Source organism: Rutilus rutilus (assembly GCF_951802725.1).
Source record: "Rutilus rutilus genome assembly, chromosome: 20".
Taxonomy (NCBI): domain Eukaryota; kingdom Metazoa; phylum Chordata; class Actinopteri; order Cypriniformes; family Leuciscidae; genus Rutilus; species Rutilus rutilus.
The window spans coordinates 14,957,499-14,982,637 of record NC_140225.1 but is presented as its reverse complement, the minus strand read 5'-3'; the positions used below and the strand labels follow the sequence as shown (position 1 = coordinate 14,982,637).

General features: G+C 37.5%; 2 protein-coding genes across 2 annotated transcripts in view; both read right to left on the bottom strand.

Annotated features, from left to right (window-relative positions):
• The window catches only part of slc24a3 (solute carrier family 24 member 3), a 98,387-nt gene extending 76,952 nt beyond the window's left edge, over nucleotides 1–21,435 (bottom strand). Inside the window, exons 1-2 of the mRNA XM_084392408.1 lie at nucleotides 21,424–21,435; nucleotides 3,982–4,174 (exon numbers count right to left, since the gene is read on the bottom strand). Coding sequence (XP_084248534.1) covers nucleotides 3,982–4,156 — 175 coding nt within the window. The 5' untranslated portion in view covers nucleotides 4,157–4,174; nucleotides 21,424–21,435. The remainder of the gene's footprint in view (nucleotides 1–3,981; nucleotides 4,175–21,423) is intronic.
• Nucleotides 21,436–23,209: 1,774 nt separating this feature from the next.
• Nucleotides 23,210–24,360, bottom strand: soul2 (heme-binding protein soul2). The gene is made up of 4 exons (XM_084392037.1): nucleotides 24,204–24,360; nucleotides 23,987–24,113; nucleotides 23,730–23,898; nucleotides 23,210–23,652 (listed from the first exon to the last, which is right to left on the bottom strand). Exons 1-4 carry the CDS (start codon nucleotides 24,336–24,338, stop codon nucleotides 23,478–23,480), a joined length of 606 nt encoding a protein of 201 aa, XP_084248163.1. The 5' UTR covers nucleotides 24,339–24,360; the 3' UTR covers nucleotides 23,210–23,477.
• Nucleotides 24,361–25,139: the final 779 nt, after the last annotated feature.

The following is a 25,139-nucleotide window of genomic DNA, read 5'->3' as shown; positions in this document are numbered from 1 at the left end:
ACCCAAAAGTTTGTGTGCGTGCAGCGCATTTTACACAGGACAGTTTCCTTAACCTGGGAGGGCACAAAAATGGGGCAATTTCAACTTAGCTAGGGCAATCTGGCGCTTCTGAATCATGTAAGTATGTTTTATTGTTTTTAAAAGTATTTGCTATTGACTGTTCAAATGCAGAGTTTTGTGCACTGCACTGTAGAGTAACGCATAATTGTTTGTCATTCTTACAATCAAAATTGCAGATATGGATTTATGTTTGCAAACGTAGTATTCTCTGTTCTCCGCTTATAACTTGTGGTATAAAGATGACAAACATAGATGCACTACGTGTTCTGTTTTACACTGTCAGCTGAACTGCGACTTGTGTACTGTAAATACAGACAAGTATCAGGTTCAGATCGATCGGCTTAGTCATCTGCATTTTCAGAATCTGACTCGGGCTCAAACTGATATGGTAAAACTGATGACATTGTTAACTGTCTTTATAATTGCTTAAGAAGCTGAAGCTTGCGATTATGGTAAGGGGTGTTACATTTCCGACACACGCTTGAGGTGTTCGGCCAATCACAACACACTGGGTCAGCCGGCCAATCAGAGCAAACTACGCTTTTCGGAAAGGAGTGTCTTTGTAGAAATTGACGTGTTTTAGAAAGACTAGGAATGGAGGAGCTCCAATAATGTACAGTATGTGAAAGATAATGTATTTTTTGAACATTAAAGCATTCTATCACACGCAATACTCAAAATAACGATCTTTGAAAATAGAATTAAATGACCCTTTTAATGTAATGTACAGAGCTGTCAAGATTATGTTATACAACAAGATTATCTTTAAATGCGGTGCCCTTAAGGGAACATGCAGAGTATTATATGAAAAGATCTTTTGTATGTCAGGGTATATGACAGATGTACACATCCTGAATGGTTTTCAAAAGGGATATATTTAATAAAATATTATTATGAAGAGTCATTAATTTTGTGCTGAGTTGCACAGATACGAATGGACAGATGGAGTTTGTGTGGACGGATTCAGATTGCACGGTATCATGGATCAGGGAGCGGACAAATCTGGACAAGCTGATAAGAAAAGCCCCCATGACAATATTTGCCAACTTTTAAGGAGACAACTTCATGCAAGTCCTACAACGTCGCTATAATGTAAACATGAGTGGTAGAAATGCTTTTAACAAGCAAGCCTGTGAAGGAAAAAGGTACAGACACTGTTAATGTCTCTGAGATTAACTGCCACATTGTCCTGACTCAAGTTTTAACAAATTGGTGATGCACATTATGTTATAATATATAGAGATGACTGAGATCATCAAAATCCCTGGGTCATGAATTTATGTTCAGCTCTAAAGAACTCCTTCAGTGTTTGTGAATCAGTCGGTAAACCACCACTGGCTTATACAATCCATTATGGATCAGAACCCAAACTTTATCAGCGTTGTGGGAGAAAACTGCCCTGCGACAGATCAACCTATTATTAAACACAGATGTTCAAAACACTTTACTCAGTACATCAACATCACAAGTACGTAACACTAGAACGATTGTATTTATGACAAAAATGTATCTAAATCACAGTGAAATTTAAAAGTGTAAACATGAAGATTATCTTCTAAAACAGCTTTTGATTCTCTAAAATGATTAACAATAATTGTACAGATGTTTCAATAGTTAATTGTTTGATTATGGCTGTCTCAAATGGATTTTAGTGCTATGTTCTCTAACTGTTAAGTTTGTCTCTCTAAAACAGTTTATAGCTAGTGTCATTACGATTCTCCAAAACATTATGAGTACAGTTCATTAAAGGTGCTCTAAGCGATGTTGGGTGACGTCACTTCTTGTTGACGTTCGAAGTATTGTCAAACAAAACGAAGGCTAGCTCGACCCTCCATCCTCCTCATCCCGTCCCCTCCCCATCCCTTTCGTGCTTTTCCGATGTAAATTCGGGACTTCACCCGTTCCTTCCCCTTTTTCCCTCTTCTTTGCTAACGTCGTCTCTTTGGTCGTGTGTCGGCCATATCAAAATTCAAGAGAATATAATTCTAACGTTAGTCGTTGTCTAGGACATCTCTCCTGTAGCTAACTTCCCTCTTCATGCTTCTCTCTCCTCCACTCCCCACACCCCCCTTCATGTGCACGCGCACTAACCCCCCACCCCCAAATCATTCTTGTCAGTTATTGGCTGGAACACTGTTTGTTATGTTTCGTGGTCCAGGCTGGCCCAGTTTGTTTTTGTTGCCGTTTCTGGAGCCTAGGCTGTCTACAGAGACCGTGTTTCTTTACAGTGTGTTCAGGGGACAGGCAGCTTGCGGATAGTGAGGAGATGTTTGCTGTATGTGACAAAAAATGTTTCAGCCTAAAAAATGCGTGACATCGCTTGTGACAGTCTTAAGTACGGCTAAAATGGTTAGTAGTGTATATGACTCTTTAAAAAGTGTGAGCATGCTTATCTAAAACAGTTGTGTAGCCGAATTCTGTAAATTTTTAACTGTTTCAGAAATACATCCATTATGGCAGCGTTTCCCAAACGGGTGCCATCTGGCGAGAGTAGGGGTGTCGTGTAAAAACAAACATTTTAAAATTGCTAAAATGTGTAAAAAAAAAACAAAATGATGTAGGCCTACCATCAAATAACGCACACAAATGTATAATAAAAATGCAAATCGTAAGTTTTCGGCGTTGAATTGCGGGGGTTGTGCATGATTTCATTCCCGTGCTTCATTCCGAATGCGTAAACATAAAGCTTGGCTTGTTGCACTTACGGTCAAATACACGAAAATATTGTCACAACGTCGGTCTCGCCGCGTATTCACATATACACATCGGCTATGGCCGTGCTGTCAAAAGTAAGGCATATGCGATGAATGTTTTTCAGTTTAACGCGTTAAAAATATTTAACGCAAATAATGTTTTTTAAAAAAAATTGTCATCCTTTGCCTAGCGTTACATTATATCATCACCTTCCTCTTCATGCAAATGCTTTTAAACCATTCAAGTGCGACATGACAAAAGAGAACGCGCTGTCTGTGAATGTCCTGCTGACACACACGCACAGAACGACGCAAACCATAATAGACTTCTCTTTCGCGCTTGAACACACGATTATGCCAAAATTTCCGTTTTGTTGAGTATCCTCATAAGAGCAGTGTTAAATAAAGTCTTAAATGAATGTAAAGAGTTGTGAGAAAAAGGGCACAGGTAAATATAACATTTATTATGGGCTTGATTATTGTTTTAAGTTAACTTAAATTAAAAGTTGTTCTTTTTTTGGAGCCTAATACATTTTAAAATTGATAGGTTTCAATTATACTGTAGTGTTGAATGGCGATAATGTCTTTATGTTGTTTCTACATTCATTTGGAGAATAACTGTGAAATTATTACACTATAAAATATTTTAAAAACTTATATTAAAAACAAGCTATCTTGTGCAATTACACAAAAGTATCCCAATATAAAAACACAAATACACTGAGTGAGCAAACATTTAGGTGAGATTTGCAATGGTAATTGAGCAATGTTTATATAGGCTATGAATAAAAGCCTCAGAAGAAATTATTGATTCCTAGACTTTCAATGGATGGACAATTTATTATTATTATTTTTTTTTTATATATATATTATTACAAATATCTATATGACAGTAGGCAGTTCTTCCCTGTGGTGTTGAAAATCGATACATTTCAAGGTATCGTATCAAAGTAGTTTCATAACAACACTAGTGTTGGGTGCCACAATTTTTTTTTTAAATTTCAAAGTGTGCCTTGGCTGAAAAAAAGGTTGGGAAACACTGCATTATGGAACAGTTAAGAGTGATTCTGCATGTTTCCCTTTAAAAGTCGGTGCAATGTTGCGAGTAGGCTACGGTTCTCTACTAAACCAGTTCCGAGTGCGAGAATGATTCTCCCGTAAAACTTTCCATTACCCCCCTCCGCTTTCACAAACACACATTCCTGACAAATACTGAACCGAAACTCACCGGATTTCTCGGCCAAACTAGACAAGCCGGACACCGCCAGCAGCAGCAGCCCCATGAAGCACATCTGTCCCCCGAACAACTCCTTGCGCTTTTTCCTCCGCGCTTTGATCTTCTTCTGCTGGAGCATCACTTGCAGCGGTCGAGTCCACACGCGAACACACGCATCCCCATCCATCACCACAGCTCGACACAGCTACAAATGTGACAAATACAGACAGATATGGAGCGACTGAGAGTTTTAAGCCTGAAGATTAAACGCCGAACGACTGACGTGTGCTTGTTGCGGTGGCGTGAATATTCCACTATATGACTTCAAATTGTAATGTGGTGAAATAAAGATGCTGCGCGCGCCCCATGGATGCGTCAGTTTGGTGCCAGTTCTCTCAGGACACAAACTGCTGCTGCTGAGAGAGATTGAGGATGTAGAGGAGGAGAGAGCGCGAGAGGGAGGGGTGAAAGTAAGGAAGTGAACGCAGTCAGAGAGAGAGAGAGAGAGAGAGAAACTGGAACGCAGCTGTTCTAGTGATGAGTCGTTCGCGAACGAGTCGGACTCGGCTCGGCTCATTTAAGTCAACGATGGGAGTCGACTCGGCTCGATTTAATTTGTTTTCTTTTTTCCTTATTTTCATCACTAATGCGTTGTTCATTAATAGTAATGCAGCACTAGTTTTAGTGGTGAACAGTAGCATACCTAGTATGAAATCCATGCATTGAGAGAGAGAGAGAGAGAGAGAGAGAGAGAGAGAGCTATGGAACGAGGGTCAGTTGTTGGTGGGTTTAAAACAGTGGTTCTCAACCGGTGGGGACGCGGCCCACTAGGGGGCCCCAGTGATCCTCCAGGGGCTGTGAGATAACTTAAAATTAATTTAAATATATTAATATAATTAATTAATCGTATTATTAATACGTTAATCCAGCTCAAGATATTTTTGCAAAGTATGTTTGCAAAAATATATCTTAGTCTGATTTACCGCAAACAAACCCTTTGCTCATTGCCACCCTTGCATTTTGCTGGTTTGTTAGCTGATACATGACATAACATATGCTGTCATGAATTACTGTCAGTGTCAAACTACAAATCTTTAAAAAAATGTTTAACGAACATCACTATAATTGACACTAAACGAGATGCGCCGTAAATACTAGGCCTATGTAGTGGAGAGCGGGGCTACAGTGTAATAGTTGTCACAAGGTAGCCTAATTAGAAATCACCGTAAGGTTTTGTGTAAAAAGTGCAATTACACAAATATTTGTTTTCTCTATAGCAGTAATTTGGTATGGTGGTTTCCAACATCTAGTTGTTCAAAAGCTTCTTGAATTTATTATTTTATTTTTTTTGTAGTAAATTCTGTTCTCAAAAACAACAAAAGATTTTTGCTATAGATGTTGGGTAAAATAAAACCACACTAGAATATGTTCAGACTTACATTCAGTCTTTTAGTTAACTATAATGAAGTTACTTTGTTCTCAGGATAAGGTTATTTTTCATAAATAACAGATTGGGGCAAGTTGTCACATTTTTTTATTGGTCATTTTTGTTTTAAATGTTATACATTTATACAGTCTATCAATTACAGGTTAATATTTGACCAAAACAATGATTTGATATTTTGTACTGTATCTCTGTTTACTAGCAGGTTCAATTGTGACAACTTACCCCATATAGTGAGACAACAGAGGTCACTGTCTGTTAAATGAACTGTATCTTTTTCATCTATTCTCAGCTATAGAGTCAGAGCAGTTCCCACGAACCTGATGAGTATTTTCTTATCATGCACCATATACTTGCTTGCTGAGTTTGTCTCAACAGATGCAAATCTTGCAGCTATTGCCTTTTATATACTTTACCTGATTTAGTTTTTTCCCCCTCCCTGAAATATGTTAAACACTGCAGGGAAAGAGCTGCTTGGTGCTCTGTGTTCCCTTCATCAAATACTGAGCACTGTTCGAGCCAGTACTGTGTCAGCAGCTGGGTCGGCTCGCACTAACCACATGGCTTGACATCTAATGCCAATGCTAAGACAACAATGCACTTTTTTAGGGAGGGAAGTGAAAAGGGGGCGATGAGCCTATTGTATTCAACTGGACCACGATGCAATGGGCACTTACTGACAGATTGGGTGCATTCTCTGTCCATATAGCTGAAGACTTAAAGTTTCAGATTCTCCAGTGGGACGGGCCGAATGGTGAGTTAGTGGTTGAAGTCGGTTTTTGCAATCAATTTGCATTAGCAAAGGCAGAGTGGGACAATATTGTTTGGTTATTTTACCTAACATTTACACAGGACAGTGGATTAAAACAAGGCAGCGTCAGCTCTTCAGCCACTGATTATCCAGTATATGTGACATTGGTCCTTTTCTAGCCCCCCTTCTTCGTACGCTTTCATCTATAGCTTGTGATCTGTTCTTCACCTGTTTCTCTCCCCCCTCTCTCTTTCTCTCTGGCATGAATCAGTGTGTAATTCCGTTTGTCTTTTGATGTGCTATTAGCCTCATATTGTATTGATGTTCTATATCCATCTGTGTTGTAATTGTTTACCAATAAAAAAATAAAAAATCCACGCCTTTGATCACCAAAGTCGGTTCTTTAATATGCATTTAAAAAAGTCTGAATGCAGCAGGCAGAATCACTATGTAAATATCACGTGTTTCATGAGAACCGTTAGATGCCGTAGGTGGATTTTCCATAATGACATGAGTGACTCACAATGACGGTAACATCTTTGAATGAAAACCCCTTGATCGATGGTCACAGTGTCAACCGTTAGCCCCCATAACCTAAACCAGATTTACAGTTATTATAGAAGCTGTATATTATATTGCATTCATTCTGTCCATTCATGCTGCCATTAGTTATTTAAGTGTCTGTATAAATACCTCTTGAAATATTCCAGCTTTAATTAAATAAGTGGTTAATAGCAGTTTTCCCTTTGCCAACTGTTGGTTAAAAACTGCATGTACAATGTGATGGACGGAGAAACATTCTGTGTTTGGTTAACCCTGAGATAATTGTCTGAGATCATGTTGCGTCATCATTTAGAGATGTGAGATGATTGGCTCACAACAATGCATTACTCTTTTGTATAAACCTCTATATTTCAAATAGGGATCCATGCTACAATCATACTAAAGTAATGCAGACTGTTTTGAACATTGGTCAGGTCACTGATATGAAAAGTTTCCTCACATGCACCTTGTCATTCATCCATCTGGGTACATCTCTTTATTTGTTTCTCTCACCAATTTACTAAGTAACTTTGATTTAGAAGAGATTAGCGCTTTATAATACAAAATTACTTAGAGCATAGTAATTTTCCATCCCTTCCCAAAAGTGTCTCAGTGACTCAGTCTCTGTCTTCAGTCAGATGTAACATCCATTAGAAATAGGACTCAAAACATTATTAATGCATTTAACCATTTTTCTGCCTTCAGTTTGGCTAAATATATCAAACTGTGTGATATCATAAATCCATTTTATACACAGTTCATTCACATGCTTTAGATCAGGATGGTTATATCAGTTTGTTTTGCTACTATTTGCTATTTGCTTAATAATAGTAATAATCTGATTAGAGCCTTGCAGATACATTTTATATCAATTTGTAGGCGTAATGAAAACAAACTGACACATTTCTATCAATAAAAAAGACAAGCATTGTGAAGTGACACAGATATTATTTTACCTGTGGCATTTCACAGCTGTCATTTCATGATATCAACAGCTTAGAAAAAGAGGCTGCCTCACTTAGATAACATAATTTTTCTTATAACTTATTCATTTCTATCGGCCACACACGATTGAAGCCCAATCAATAACAAAGTGAAACAGTGGGATTTAGAGGGGCCAGAGGCCAAATTTAGAGAATGTTTGAATTAAAAATGATCTGGCATCCAGATAATTACAAACAAAGAGATGATTATTAGCACACTCTTTCAGGTGAGTGGGCAACTCAGTGGGCTACTGGATATAGGCAAAGGCTTCAGCTGAGAGCAAGACAAATTACTCAAGGACACGCAGATGTGCTCTGATTCACCGTCAAGGACACAGAGAAAAGGAAATAGATATGGATTAGCAATGTATATTATTATGGAATAGATCTCCATCTCTCTTCTATATTAGATATATAATTTCACCATCTAACAATGATTTTAATTAACTTATTGTTAACTTAAATACTGTACATGTCTAAGTCAAAGCTTATGCAAAGACTATGGTTTGATATGTGGGAATCAAACTTATTCTCCCTCCTTGATGTTCAGTCTTCTAACGATTTTGCTTTGGCATTTAAAAGAACAAATACTTCAAATAAATTGTATTGATTTCTACTATGATGTCCCCAGAAAGTGTCAATTTCTGTTTGTCTTTGATGTTGTTTGATGGCCTCTCCTTTGATATAACTATCTACAAAATGGTTCATCTATGTCTTTAAAATTCACATTATGTAAAAGACATATACTTGCATACACAATTTTTTTTATAGAGTGTGAGAGAGAGATGAGAAAATCATTCTTAATGAACAGCCAGAATTACTTTCTCACACGCACAGAAACAAATGTAGGCAATGCAGACACAAATTTTCTGCCTCTTTCTATTTTTTTTGTTTTTCTTAAAGGGATACTCCACTTTTTTCGGAAATAAGCTCATTTTACATCTCCCCCAGAGTTAAACAGTTGAGTTTTACCGTTTTAGAATCCATTCAGCCGAACTCCGGTTCTGACGGTACCACTTTTAGCATAGCTTAGCACAGATCATTGATTCTGATGAGTCCAGTAGCATTTCTTTCAAAATGACCAAAAAGTTTCAATATTTTTCCTATTTAAAACTTGACTCTTCTGTAGTTAAACCGTGTACTAAGATCGACGGAAAATGAAAAGTTGCGATTTTCTAGGCTGATATGGCTAGGAACTACTCTCATTCCAGCGTAATAATCAAGGAACTGTGTGTCTGTACCATGAGTGCAGCAGGCGTAATGATATGACGCAGCGCCTGAAAATAGTCCCCAGCTCGGTAACTTCTTCCAACGTGACCGGGACTAAGTTTGTCTAACCTATTAGACCTATTTTCAGGCGCTGCGTCATATCACTACGCCTGCTGCACTCATGGTACAGCCGCACAGTTCCTTGATTATTACGCCGGAATGAGAGTAGTTCCTAGTCATATAGGCTTAGAAAATCGCAACTTTTCATTTTCCGTCGATCTTAGTACACGGTTTAACTACAGAAGAGTCAAGTTTTAAATAGGAAAAATATTGAAACTCTTTGGTCATTTTGAAAGAAATGCTACTGGACTAATCAGAATCAATGATCTGTGCTAAGCTATGCTAAAAGTGGTACCGTCAGACCCGGAGTTCGGCTGAATGGATTCTAAAACGGTAAAACTCAACTGTTTAACTCTGGGGGAGATGTAAAATGAGCATATTTCCGAAAAAAGTGGAGTATCCCTTTAAAGCTAATCCACTGCAGCTATTTGCACTTGTTCATAAATTGACACCTTTTACCCTCCTCCTACTGCACTGAAATTAGTGAGAGGTGGTTTCTGGGTAGTTGACCTGAGGTTAAAAACATCTCTCTGTAATATGGTGTGATGCTCTCTGGATGCTTAATCCTCCTGGGCTTTGAGGGATTATTCTCTCTTTTTCTATCTCCTGTGCTTTCTCGTTGACTCAGTCCTTCCGTTATCAAGCACATTCATCCCTCCGTTGTCTAACCTCACAAGATTCATTCAAAACATTTGATGCGTTTTTGAAACATCCAAGCATTTTATGTATATTCTGCTTTTCTGTAAATTAACTATAAAAGAAGCCCAACCACAGACACACACAATCAAAGCTTTAGCAATTAGCCAGTGATTTATTTCAAAGTTTCCAAAATGATCGATATTACCCAATCCACACTGCTCCTAAAACAGCTCTCATCTCTGTTAAACTTGAGCTTAATAACCATAATCAAGAATCCTATTTCGATCCTATTCACCCCAATTAAATCTCACACACTGTCATCTAAATCCTCTCATCATCTTCCAAACCACTTCAAGTTTTCACTGTCAAGTTTATTTACAATTTTTTTTCCTTCAAGAGTGCATTAAAGTATTCTGTTTCTGAAAAAGATCCCTTCTTTTCTTTTAAACGAGCCTCGATTTTCCACTGTCAATTTATCAATTCCCTCATCACATCAAAGATCTGTGGTGATTACTGTAACTCATGCCTGTCTCCCCAGTGGGGGACAAAAGACACCTATTGACACACACATCATTCACAATGTCAATATGGATAGCCAGTGCTACTAGAGAAGCCCTATTACGGAACTTCAAACTTCAGACGAAAAGAAAGAAAGAATCACAGTTTTCATATTAATATATTTACGAATGTGTCCTTAACATATACTACAATTCAAATGTTTAGTGTTTATTTTTATTTTATTTTATTTATTTTTTTGGATGCAGAAATGTTTATTGAGCACCAAATCAGCATATCATAATGATTTCTGAAGGATCATGTGACACTGACGACTAATGGCTGCTTTGTCATAGTAGGAATATATTACATAAAAAAATATTTAAAATAGAAAACATTTTAATTTCTAATATTTCACAATATTACTGTTTTCACTGTATTTTTGATCAAATGCAGCCTTGGTGAGCAGAAGAGACTTTTTAAATAAAATCTTACAGACCCCAAACAATTAAACAGTAGAAAAAAAAAAAAAAAAAAAAGAAAAAAAAATAGAATCAGAATATTCTTTCAATATTTGTCCAAAGAATCAGGATTTGTTTTAGGGATAAGCAAGCCTAACAACATATACCTAATATACCTAATCTAGACACAAATAGTGACTTAAAATAGGGTGACCATATTTTAGTTTGCAGAAAACAGGACGGGGGCTTGGTTTGGGAGGCGTGGTTAAGGGGTGGGGGCGTGGTTGGGGTGAATGCATCAAAAAATACTTGACAAATGCATTCACAACCTTGCAACTATGTTATTGTACTTTAATACATAAAGTAATACATCCTTTCCATTCAATGTTTGGCCCGCAACAATAGAATAGCCTACTATTAAAAAAAAAGTTTAGCTTTTACACCTTTTACACTATTTCTTTTCATGGCCATAGCAGGTTAAAAATCTACTACTAAAATAAAAAATCTACTACACTATTTCAGTAAAAAAACTATTTCAATCCTCCTGATGTTCTCTTGTAGCCTATCTTTATGTGGGCTTCTAGGTCGCTAGCACCTTTATTTGACTGGAAATGGTGCCCAAATTCTGATACGTTCCAGCTTTGCAGTTCATGCATTCTGCTTTACACGGATCCCGACCGAAACGAAAAAACGGGAATTTTCCCTGTAAATCATCTGTGAATTTACATTTGGGCTTTTTTTTTTTTTTTTTTTTTTTTTACGTTGTTAGGTACTTACATCCTATCTCGCACTTGACCGTAAACTGAAGCGTCGACCGTCGAGTCCTGGTCGAGTCACGCTGCTAAAATTGAAATTCTGTGTCTGTGAACGTAAAGTCCGCCTACTTTGATTTGATTGGTCATTTCAAATATTCTGACATTGACGAGCAGTGTGACAGACCAATGAGGCTGAGATGAACACACACGCACAGGCCTCTGTCTGTATTCTGACGTGCTCTCTGCTTGCCGCTGCGGATTGAGGAACGCGCTGATTATAACAAGACGGGGCAAAGCCGAAGCCGGTTTCATATGTTTTGTGTGCAAAGGCAAGCATGTATTTAAAGTACACGCTTAATGGCCCAATGAAAAATAATGAAAACCAGGACATTTTCATCACTTTATAAAAAACAGACAGGACAGCCAGGACAGGACGTGAAAACAGCTAGGACATTTGGTCACCCTACTTAAAAACAAACAATGAATTATTGCAAATAATATAGAAAATATGTGCATTGTGTAACTTCCAATTGGACAGTTATGTTATAGTCTTCTTTTATTGTTTATGGTATTTTTCAGAAACAACTTTAAAGGGGACATATCATGTAAATCTGACTTTTTCCGTTTTTAAGTGACAACCCAGTAACTTTGTTTTGGTAAGTCTTTCTCTGCAAGCATGTCAAAAAACAAGCCGATCAGATTTGAACTTATTATAATATTACCGCCCCTTAATCTGCACGTTTCCATCCATGGCCCGCCATTTGGTTTTTGCAACAACAACAACAACAACAACAACAACAACAACAACAGTGTAACCAGTTCTAACTCTATGGCAAAAATTCGAGCAAAGCATGCATGCATGCATGGCTGCACAGACGAGCACAGAACACTATTTGACCAAAACATGTCACTGCTGACTTATAAAGACCTCAGGGAACTGTCAACATGTGTAAAAGTTAAGCATGATGGTACAGACGAGGAGATGAATCAATGTATTTTCCACAACAACTACATAAATGTATCCACTAACCATTCAGAAACGTTGCAACCTCTTCCTGAGTCTCTACATATAAGGCTGCATTTAAAGGGACACACAAAATGGCGTGTTTTTGCTCACACCCAAAAAGGGGCAAATTTGACAAGCTATAATAAATGATCTGGAGGGTATTTTGAGCTGATATTTCATGGACACATTCTGGGGACACCATAGATTTATATTACATCTTGTGAAAAGGGACATAAAAGTTCAGATTGTTGTGCCGCTAGGAAGTCACTCTGCATTACATTTTTTATTCAATCTGATTTTTATTTTTATTTTTTACGTAAAAGTTGTTGAATAAGAATGGATCATTTCTGTCATATGGAAATCAACCCAAATGATAATTTAACTTTGAAACACATGACAATGACAATTTATTTGTATAGCACAATTTAAAACAACAGCTGTTGACCAATGTGCTTTCCACAGTTCATTTAAAAAATAACCAACAAACGAGACAAAACGACAGAAAAAGACCTAAAAATCACACACGAAACATAAAAGCACAACATTAAAACACATATTAAGAGAACTTAAAAATCACATAAGATCACATCATTTACAACACAAGATACAGTGTTAATCGAAAGCTTTTGAAAATAATAAAGTTTTAAGTCTGGATTTAAAAGTAAGAAGAGATGGAGCTTGTCTTAAGCTAATAGGTAAAGTATTCCAAAGCCTTGGGGCAGCGATGTAAAAAGCTCGATCTCCCCTACACTTGAGCCTCGATTTTGGGGTGCACAATAGAGCCTGATTTGATGAGCGGAGGGATCTTGCAGGTTTATATTCAGTCAGTAGTTCAGATAGATAAGTTGGTGCTAAGCCATTTAAAGATTTATAGACTAGTAATAGTACTTTAAATTCTCTTCTGAAACGCACGGGTAACCAATGTAGTGAGCGTAGAATAGGGGTAATATGCTCCCTCTTTTTTACACCACACAAAAACCGTGCCATTGCATTTTGGACAAATTGCAAGAGGGACAGTGTTGCACATCTGGTTTAGCCTCCAATATACAGACAGATTATTTTGGGCATTTGAATGAATACAACTGCTTCTCTGCACACCCTTAATTCATGTACACAACACATTTTTTGAGAACATGAAAAGTTACTCTGCACAAGAGTTACAAGAGATTTTGATTTGGAGAGGAGTATAGTATGCTGCTGCCACTGATGTGCTTTTCCACAAACCAGCACCGACAGTCATCCATGGGGACGCCACAATCCAGGCTCTATTCTAAGAATGTATTATTGTCTTTGGTTTCTCTATATTAGGAAAGGATACATTACCTCTAACCAAAGTCAAGCCAAGGACAGACAGCGGGTGGCAGAGGAACAGAAACTAGAATTTGCCCCCAGACAAGAAAGGGACGGTGGGGGAGCTGCCCCTTGACGGCTCTCAATTAGACAGTTCACCAGGAGGAAAGACAAGTAGGACAGACAGATGGAAATAGAAAGGTAAGGGACATGCACAGGGGTGATGTCACTTACTAGAGTCGAATAGGTGACCTGTTTGGGGGAAATACAACACTGATCGGCAAGTGAAGGTGTCTGTGTAGAGCACTGAGAACACAATCAATAGCATTACCACATTTTTCTGACGACATATCTCTAAGAAGCAGAACCTGATTTCACAGAGTGCAACATGTTCCTGGATCAACATTTTTGTTGATCCTGGAACAACATTCCAATCAACCATGCAGATTTTAGGGACAAGTTACAGTTTGTCAAGTTTAGGGGTTAGGTGCTTTTACATCAATGTTATTCCCTCTGATTTTAGGGATAACTTATTGGTTAGGTTAGGTTTAGGGGAAGGGATATGGTTAGGATTAAATTTTTGGACAGGAATGTTGCTCCAGGATCAACAAAATATATCGCGACTAACTCAGCAAAATCAGGACATGCCTCTAAGAATGCTATTGTCAACTGTTGAGTGAACCATTTTCAATATCTAAATTAAAATGTGACCTTAGCAAAAAAACTAAAAAGGTCCACTGTGTTTTTTAAATCTGCCGTTCATTAAGGTTACGTTAATTTGCTGATGATACAAAAGATCAGATATTTCTAATATCACGTGACCTACTTCTGCTTTTTTTTTACATACAGACCTGTGCTGTACTGATCTTTAAAAGTGTATGTTGGTGTATATTTTTATCATTATATCTTGTAGCAGGCGGATTGAGACACTTGTGGACCCTTAAACTTTGCCAAAGGTTCAGATAGAGGACAAACAGCCCTGAAGGAAAGGATGCTGGGGAAGGACAAGTCCAGCATATTCAATTAAAGTGTGGTACATTGTACAGCAAGCACTCTGTCTTAATATAGCACCTCAAAAGATTATGATTAATAAATGAAGAGCCTGATGCAGTGTTTCCATGCTTTTCCCCAGAATGACGAACACTACAAGAAGTCTCAATTACAAACAGACATTTTTTCCCCCATCACCTTCCATTGACTTTTATTGTTTGCATGAGCTAATAATATTTTCTAACCTAACTCTAAAACCAAGCCAAGACATTATTTTATATTTTTATTGAGCAATTTACATGACAGGGACTGTAATAGGAACCACAATGAAAAACCTGACCAGAATCATTGCACAGACTTTACATAGACAACTAACAAATAAAAACAAAAAATTCTTTCAATGTAAGTTTATTTAGTCTTAAAATAATCATAAAAATACACAAAATATATTTATCATTAAAAAATTTAAATCTACTTTTTTGCCAGGTAAAAACTTCCAGAATAGTTTTCATCATCACATTATCTTGCAGAAAATAAAAATAAAAATAATGGTCCATTTATCAAAATAATAATGAAAAGATGAATGTTTTTCAGTCTCACACAAACCAATACCCCTATTACTCAATTTGTACAATACAAAGCGCTTGCCTAAGGAGAATTCTTGATATAGAACAAAACATTCAAAGAAACACTATGTTCATTTATGTTTATTTGTATTAATAACTGCTGTTGTAAAATCATGGAGGAAGTAATGTATGAAAACCTTAATATGCCTACAATTTTCAATCTGCACAATCTGTTTATGTTATTGCATGTTTGGCCAGCATCCTGTTCATGTCAAACTAAAAGATCAGAGAAAAAGACTGGGGTGAACTGGACCAAATGTAACATTTGGGCTGATCTAGTTGAAATTTTCTGAGAATTGTTAATCTCTTATTCTGATACAATAAAAAAAAAGTAAGCAGTGGATATGTAATATTGAATTGCCTAGAGACAGCAATCTATTTACAATTTATATAATACTATTAGTTCATTGCATATTTTTTATAGATACTTACTAATAATCTAGCAACCTATTCAGTATTCATATTTAGAATATATATTTCTTCTGCATTGGGCGTGGCTGTGGCATTAAAATTCATTTACAGCTGAGTCAGGAGGCGGTTTGTTTTGCACACCATGTTACCACACCGACTACACAGGTTTACCGCGTTTTGTTTACTCTGCTGCAAATCTAAAATCCCTGTATCAACCAATCCAATCTATCATAAGTCTTTAATAAAAGTGGCACACTGGAGCACAGCATGAGTGTTAGTGATGATGGAGCCAGGTGGATACTGAAAGCTGAGTCTGGAGTCTTCTGACATTTGTCCAAAAGTCTCTCTAATCCTCAACCAAGTCACACGAGAAAACTCATCATTTAATCCCTGCTGCTGGAAATAACTGTGACCTCACTGCAGCAGAACCTTGCATTATCTGGTTTTCAGAGAAGTGGCTTCTGGTTGTGAAAATGTAGCATTTGTGGAAGTCTGACTTGCATCTTAAGAGGATGCTGCATCTTTACAATCACGTATGTCAAATTTTTAGGTTGTTTTAATAAATTGCAGGATAAGATACAGTTTTGATGCATTGCACATTTGAAGTTTCATTCTATTGGTAACATTTACACTTTATTTGTTCACTGTTCATTTATATTTTTTCATTACTACTACTGTTTATTTATACAACTTATTAAAATTAAATGTTAAAAATGTATATGTAAAATGAACATTGTCCAAGAGTAGTAAATGCTGTAAAAGTATTTTCGAAATCGCAGGTGTTTCTGACATCACAAACTACCTTGTAACCAATCACGTCAACATGCCGGCGGGCTTTATTATGCTGTGATTCGAAGCAGGGGAGTCTCAGGAGAAGCCATATTGGTATATTTTTCTGTTGATATGAAAAATTGGGTATATTTAGCAATATAGCGGGTGAATTATGTATATTATGTATGATGTTATGTCATGATGAACTATGTTCAAAGCGTTTCTAATGATGCTAATTTTTAAAAGGCAGACTGAGATGGCAACGGGAACATGGTTTGTGTAACACATTATCAGCAACACATTATGAGCTGTTTGATCGTCAAGCAAAAGGCTAATAATAATTATCGTTATGTGTCCCACGTTGTACAGAGTGATACCTTTGTGCAGCGTTTACAATAGTTACTTGAGTAAAAGTTGACAGAGTGGATCTCTGAGCTGGTGTGAGTGAGGGGAGGCGGGGCTAATTTGCATATTCATGAATCCGCTTATACTAAATGAAGCAAGGGGGTAGAGTTACATTCAAGCTATTTTAAGGCATGAATGTTTTTTCACAGAAAACAAAACAAAACAAAAATATGTCATTTTGGTGATCAAAGATGAGTTTTAAGGGATACAATTATTGATTATAGGGGGACTTTAAATATTACATTTGAGGTGCCTCTCCTGGGTTTTGGGCTGGTTGAAAATCTGAAACTGAATTATACTCATTAAAATCTGCACCAGTGCATCTACAAGAAAAAGCAATTTCCCTTTAATAAATTCCCCATTGGCTGTGGATTTTTTTAAACCCTGGTCTTAGATACAGCCAGAGTCCAACCAATCAGAAGGAAAAGCAAAGCTGGGTGCTGATAAATCCAAAGAATACCTCTCTTCCACCACTTCCACTGTTCTCTAAAAACCAAACCTGACTGGACAAGTAGAAGCCCTGCAGGCAGACAATGAGATTGTATGTGTTTGGACAGTCCTCTGTCCTCTAAGAAAATCACTGTACCCTGGTGTTGCATTGGGTGGAAAGAAAGAAAGAAAGAGAGAGAGAGTGAGACAAAATGTGCCATCATACAAGGTCTGTTTGAGATGCGTCCAAACTGGGTGTGAAGTCAGACAATAATGTGATGTCACAGTAAACATTATTAATGCATAGAGATGCAAAATGTAATTTTTGTTAGAAAAAACAAACACATACATGAAAACCCAACGTGTGTGTATATGTGTGTATCATGTATATCATGTTTTATGGGGACATTCCATAGACATGATGAATCAGTCCCTGTGCAGATTTTATTCAAGCATTTCTGATAATTAGTCTTTCTTTTCGTCTTATATGCACATAGTGATATCAGCCAATCTTTTTACAGCTACTCACTGTTTTTTTTTTTTTGGTCATGACACAAGAGTATTCAACACTAGCGGGAACATGCTGTAGACAAAATATTTATAATTTAAAGATATGATTCATTATACTTAAATTGTCAACAAAGTAGAATTTTAATTGTGACTGGGATTTCAACGCTCTTGTATTGTGACAAAAGCCTCTAAACATTTTAGGTTCAAGTCAAGCAGAGATATTGTCCTTAAATTTTAATGAAAGCTGAGTGAATGCTTATGACAAAAAATGTTATGATAAAATCCCCAACATGTCTTTTGGAAAAACTCTAATCTATAATTCATTACTCTAAACTCAGATATTCACAACTGGGGAAGCTTCCAAATTGGCTGAGCGATCAAGGTAAAGGGATGGGAAGGGATAGCGCTGACCCTCAAGAAATCCAAGGGTTGCTATGAGCTAATCTGTTCTACATGCTGACATCCATTATGCTGTAGGAACACAACAGACATAATAGCACTTCCTCTTAAGCACTATAATGGAGGAAGTGTGAGCCTAGTGATCACTATATCACAATAGTCTGACACCACTTGCAAGAAGCAAGGACATTTGACCTTTTGAACAAAACAGTTCACATGCTCAGTGTTACAAATATGCTTATTTGATTAGTGACTTAGAAATAGTGCAGAACTGTATACATTAAATAATTATAACAATACATGTTTCACATGTAATTCAGATTTCAATATGGTCTCAGGCTTTTGGACATCACAGCATTTACATACTCTATATTCACATGTATATACACTCTCTATGTATGTCAATCTCGTTATGTATCACAGTCCAATTGTTATGTATGTCGCAGATGGTTAAAAAAGAATTAATAGAAATGAGAATCCACTGGGGCCAAACTTTAGTCGAGATTTGCTGCTTCAGCATCTGAGCTCCAGTGACAGCCATGAGTTTCAGCTCTTTTTGTGGTTTGGTGGCCTCGTGTTTAGCACATCATCAATTATAAACAGAGTGGGGTAATCATGAGGGACATTTTAATACGAAACAACATAAAAAAACTTTGTTCTTGGCTGAAAGTTACTGTATTTTTAATCATCTGTTATGTAAAAGATGAAAACAACTCATGGGAAAAGCAGAGAGCATTGACAACGTGTTTTGGACCTCAAAATGAATGAAGAGAGAGAGAGAGAAAGAGACATAAGCCAATCAACAGATGGGTGTAAAAACAGATTATGTGTAATGGACTTAGGCCAATAAGAGCTGCGAGTGTAAACCTGGTGCTAGGGGCTGCGGTCTTTAGCGTCTTTGTTAGCGCGCCCGCCTCCCACGCCAGAGACCCCGGTTGGAATCCCGCCTGGTCGAGTAGGACCAGTTACACAGACGTATCACACAGCTGGCATAAGCATGATGATACTATATGGTTAAAACTCTCTTGAAATGCACAACTTCTCTTGCATTCCTACATTGCCTTATCTGACAGCATAGAGCTCCAGCCATTTTCTCAGGAAACTGGCCCGTCTCTGATAAGATTAATTCCCATGAGCCAGTCCAAACAGGCTTTTGGCTTGAGCCTCCACACCAAGAACATCATCCAAAACAGGGCAGATTAAAATTCACAAGCCTGCAAACATATGCTGACATAACCTTCCAAGTCAGACAGGCTTTTATTGGACACATTCAAGTGGCACACACAAGCCCAGACAGAATTTTAAAATAAAAATGTGCCGATAAATTAGATAATTAAGCTGTTTTTCCAATGTATCATAACTACACAGTCTCTTATTTATTGTGAGCGGCCAAACATCTCCCATCCTCCATATACGCTATGCACTGATTTCCAAACATACAATCTAATACCCGAATAAGCTCTAGTGTTAAATGAACTGCAGAACACAACAGTCATTAGGCCTGCTGATGAAAATGCCACTCTATAAGTAGTCACGCCAAGTTCTCTATGACTCATAAAAACACATCTAGGGTTATTACAGATCTGACTTCACTGAAGCATAATTATGTTTTTTGACGAACATGGCTGACTTCTTGCTATAGAAATGTAGCCATGGAAACTGAGTGAATGTGTGTTGAGGGGCATTGAGTGTCCAGCTTCCCATGGTGAGAGCTGAGGCATGCTGGGTAGTGGATTTTGTTCTGACATTGCTAGGAACTGCCCACACGTTCTTCTAGCTCAAACTTCTTCTAGAAACAACAGCATATTTAGCAATAATGCATATGGGTAAGGACTTATTTTATGAAAACTGGACATGCACAAATTGAGATCGAGTCAGTGCTGCCACCTAGTGTACGATAATAGAAACCTGCATGCATCTTGACATGTTTAGCGCTGTTAAATCATAGCTGTCAACATTGAACATTGAAAATAAGGGAGATTTCCCGGAATCCATCCCCAAAATAAGGGATTTTTTTTACACGATTCTTACCCAAAAACTTTAAAAAAAAAAAGCACTAATCATTAACAGTCTAAAGAGTTTATAACTACACAATATATATTACAGACCAATGGATATGTTTAAAGAGCTTTATTTATTAACAAAGTAAACATTCAGGGTTTCTGCAGGTTTCAGTAAGTCAAATTTAAGACCTTTTTAAGACATTTTAAGACCATAAAGATTCAAATTGTACACGTGACGACGCAAAAAACAAATTGATTAGCATCAATATGCACTTTTTGTTTACGTAAACATTAAAATACCATTAAAAATGATGGCCAGATTTTAAAAGAGTGTCTTGCAACATGTTATTTACTAACATGTAAGTTCAAATCAAGTTTTGACAAAAAAGGTTTTATTCAAAGATAAACCTCATATTTCAGCCTTTAAATATTTTTTTATAAAAAGTCAAAAAAGATAAATTACACATTACACATTACACATTATAGCTTATATTTATTAGTGTTTGGGTGCACCCCCATCCTTCATGTTGACTGAGCTTTCAATGTTGTTATGGAAAGGGGTGATTGGTTCCTGTCGCATGACCTGCGGCATTTGCGGCATTCTGAAGAGTGTAGATTTTTTTCATCTCGTTGCGCCTGGTAAAAAAATTTGAGCGTCGCTTCAATTATGAGCGTGTTTGCCGCGCGCCTACATTTGAACAAACTTGAGCGCGCAAAAGACGCGATATGTGAACGGCGCCTGGCGAGCTAGCTCATATCAAGCCACGAGCGACTGGTAGCATGCGAGCGACGAGTTGGAGACCCCTGATCTAGCGCTCCGCTTTGTAGGCTACAACGCCATACTTTTTTGCTACTTTGTAACAACTTTCTGCGGCCAGCGTTTCTGGAAATGAACGAGGGTAAACACTTTTTTAGACCTGTCACCTGACTTAATGAAATTTAAAACCTAGGATGAAAATCTGGACGTTTTTAAGACTTTTAAAAATACGGGATATTTTACGGGAAAATACTAAAACGGGAAGACAGCGGGAAAAGAGTTAAAATACGTGAGAAACCCGGAAAAAACGGGAGGGTTGACAGCTATGTGTTAAATACAGGAGTGTATATATACTGTATTTGCTTTCAGTGGTCATTGAGTCAGCCCTGTTTACACCGGGTATTATGGTGCGTTTTGGTCGATCGGATCACAAGATAAGGGAGTCACATAGGCCTACCTGTTTACTCCTGGTGTTTTAATCTTTTAGTCTCTTTTGTCCACTTTCAAACACTTCTGTCCTAATTTCTTCGGAGTGGAGGGTCTATGGGTGGGTAAATGTATGGCCTTTTTCAGATCTTTCGATCTAATGGACAAAATAAGCTCATGCAATCAGAGGTGTAAAGTCCAGGTTCAGAAAGTAAAAGTCCTCCTCATTATTTTCTTCCAATCACCTGGATTTGCTAATTAGCACAGTTTTTCAGCCAGGAGATTGAACTAATTAGTGAAATCAGCTGTCTGAGTTCATGGGTGGAATAAACATATGGCAGGACTTTTACTTTCTGACCCCTGGACTTTACACCTCGATCTGCATGCAATTTACATATGAACGCGCACGGAGACAACGAAAAAACATACAGAGAGCAGCAGCTTTCCTTTCTGCTCTGACAGCCGCAAGACCACACCAAATGCAGTGAGTGGGTATTAGACATCAGGAATAGTGAGAGAACATTGTACTTACGTTTTTCGTCTTCAAACCAAACTTGGGTCTCCACTCTCCAGTTGACAAAGTTTAAATCCAGACTGGCTAGCGCGCTTCCCATAATGTTTGCATTATGTCAGGCAGAGAGTAGGCCTATGTGGTCTTTTGCAGCTGTTGGAAACACATTCGACCACATGAGCATTTACACTACGAAAGCAATCCGGTTGAATGCGTTTTCGACTACCTCTGGAAGTGGTCAAGATCAAAAAGTTTTTAGACCCTATTTACACCTGTTGTCCACTTCTGATCCGATAGACGCATCTTAATACCAGGTGTAAACAGGGCCTATTTTATGGCAATGTTTCAATGTGATGAAAATAGTAAGCCAGTCTGTCATTGTGTTTTGTAAGTTGCTTATAATGAAAAGTTTTATGTAAGGTAAGCTCATTTTTGACTTGGTTTCAATGTTGGTATGCTAACGACTGTATGACATTTAACCAGCCAGAGAGAGCAAGTTTCAAAGTTTGCTCTCTCTCAGGTGAGATTGCTGGCACATTTTGTGGAAGAATTGCGGAGTGGAACTGCAGAGGTGGGAAAATGCAGCCTCATCACATTTCCCCGTTCTGCTAGAGAAGATGCGACTAATTAAACTGACTCCAGATCAGTCACCGTGACAAAACGTCTCAGGTGGGCTGACCCAGTTTTCCTTCCAGCAAGTACACTATTATACACATGAGGGGAAACCCCATCAACAAACAATCACACAAACACAATGTTGTAGGCCTAAGAATCCCCGATCACACTACCATGGACGCAAAACTATTTTATGTTAGTACACTTAATATGCACATGGCTGCAAAAAACTAAAATGTTGTCAGAAGTCACATGCTTCTTTACACGTTTTGAATGTTGAATGCATAGTTTTATACTAACTCACAAGCTGGAAGATTCACATTCACATTACATTTCTTGTGTCTATCAATGACAATCACAATCTCATAGTTTCATTAACAGCCTAAAGACAGTTGCGGATCACCAGTTGGACTGGTTTAAGTGGGTGGAGTTTCTTATAAAATGAACAATAGCTGTGGAGAAACATGATAACCCCATTCTGATCATTCCTAAACCAGTTTCTCTTGTATTTTAGAAACTTTCAGTATTTTGTGTATCTGTGTATTTTCTAAATAGGCCATTTATCTTCTGCTTATTGAAATGCACTTTCATTCATTTGATACCTCTATCAGTCAATAAGTAGGTGAATTAATTTGAAGAAAGACAGAATGCCTTACATAAAACGTATAATAAAAAAGAACAAAAATGTTTTGAAGAAAGTCAAAAGTTTTATTTTCAAATCATTTTCAGTGTGAACCTACTGAGGTAGAAGATAGTCCTCACATTGCACTTTATAATCCCGTCATACAACTCAAATGTGCTTCTACACTTAGATTGCACAATAGATTGCACCAAATAACACACAATGATTAAGACTGTAACGTGAACACGATATAAATGTTTTCCCCATATATATGTAAGAAAATCTTGAACAGACAAGAACTTAAAAGTAGGAATAAGGAACAGAACTATCTGGATCCTCAGGGTGCACGAACCCAAACTTCATTGTGCCTGTTGATCAAATCCCATGGTGCGTCATAGCCAGCTGCATCAAACTTGTTTTCAGTAAACTCCTTTCCTGCAGCCCTGAGGTCTTCTTTAAGCTTCTGCACATTCTCTAAGGCGTCTTGATCAGAAGCCAAACCACTAAATGACCTGTAATGCCCAGCAATGAGAGAATGTTAAAATGAGAAACAGTAAATTAACAGTCGTTCTTTACTGAAATTACTAACCTGACATAGACAGTACCGCCTGGTACAACAGTTTTTCTGATGGTCGTATCGGTGGGTTCAGGGATGTTTGAGTCAGATTGAAAGAAGGAAATGGACACCTGTCTCTCCCCCATTCCATCAGCTTCCTTCACCGACAAAAGCACAGGCCTGGTCATAGCAATCTCCTTACCTGAGAAGTAAAATTACAGTGAAATAAGATGAGTGATCCAAATTAACAATGGATTATTTTCCTCATCAAAACCGTGAAGCTTACTTACTCTCACTGTTTTGTCCTTGATTAAAATAATACAGTTTCCAAAATCCATCCTTTATATCACTCTGGCCGGTGCTCGCAATATCAGTGGAAATCCAATAGCTCACGTTGTAGCTGCGCTCCTCAAATCCCTTTTTGTTTATTAACACAATGATACAACATTTTATAATAAACCAACTTTTGAATATTCCAAACTAAAAAAACAAAAGTCGTATGCCTACCTGATATTCATTTACCAGGGTGTACATGGGACACTCATATCCATGACAAAACCAGGGCGCTTCCCAACATTCTGTATATGGGAGACCTATAAGTCCAACCAGGAGACACAGAGCTGCAGGTAGAGTCCTCGCCATTGCACTGCAAGATGGCAAATATTGTCACAGGTTGTTTGTGTACTGCACTCTAGTGTCATCAAATAGGACACACCCCTCAACATTTCAGGAAACAACTGACCTGCTACACTTCATTCTTCTATGAAAAACAATGAGGAAAAACCAGTTGATATTTCCCATGCATTTACAAAGGATGCAAAAACAAATTATATTATTATATAACAAATTATATAAACTCACCAGAAAAGCATTAAAGCACAATGACAGATTAAGTGAATAATGACAAACTCAGCAGCATTGTGTCCTTGAGCAAGGCACTTCATCATTAGTAACTTCAGTAATAAGTGTACTGTAAATTGCTTTGAATAAAAGTGTCAATTAAATTACTAGAAATGAGTAATTATTAAATTGACTAAACTGGCAAAGCTCGCTTAACAGTGTCAGCTGGAATCACCAGAGTTATATAAATGAAGGGGAAAAAAGTGGAACGTTTCCTCATAAATAATTTGCGTCTTTAATTCAAAATAAAAGTGGTAAGATGAAAAGCAGCTCAACCGGTGCGAGCCTTAATTCACTTGAAAGTGATCCATGCAGAGTTCTTCTAGCACTAATCATAAAACAAAAGCAGAATCATAAAGGAAATAGCTCAGCACATTTAAGACCACATATTCCTCCATAAATGTATCAGTTTAAGGTTGTTAATCATAAGCTTTAATTACGTTAAATGGTGGCTGCGGCTCTGGTGAGATGTCTAAATCTCTTTTATTTTCTTTGTTAGATGAAGCTTTACAAGAAATAGATGTTCAAAATGTGCAATTTATT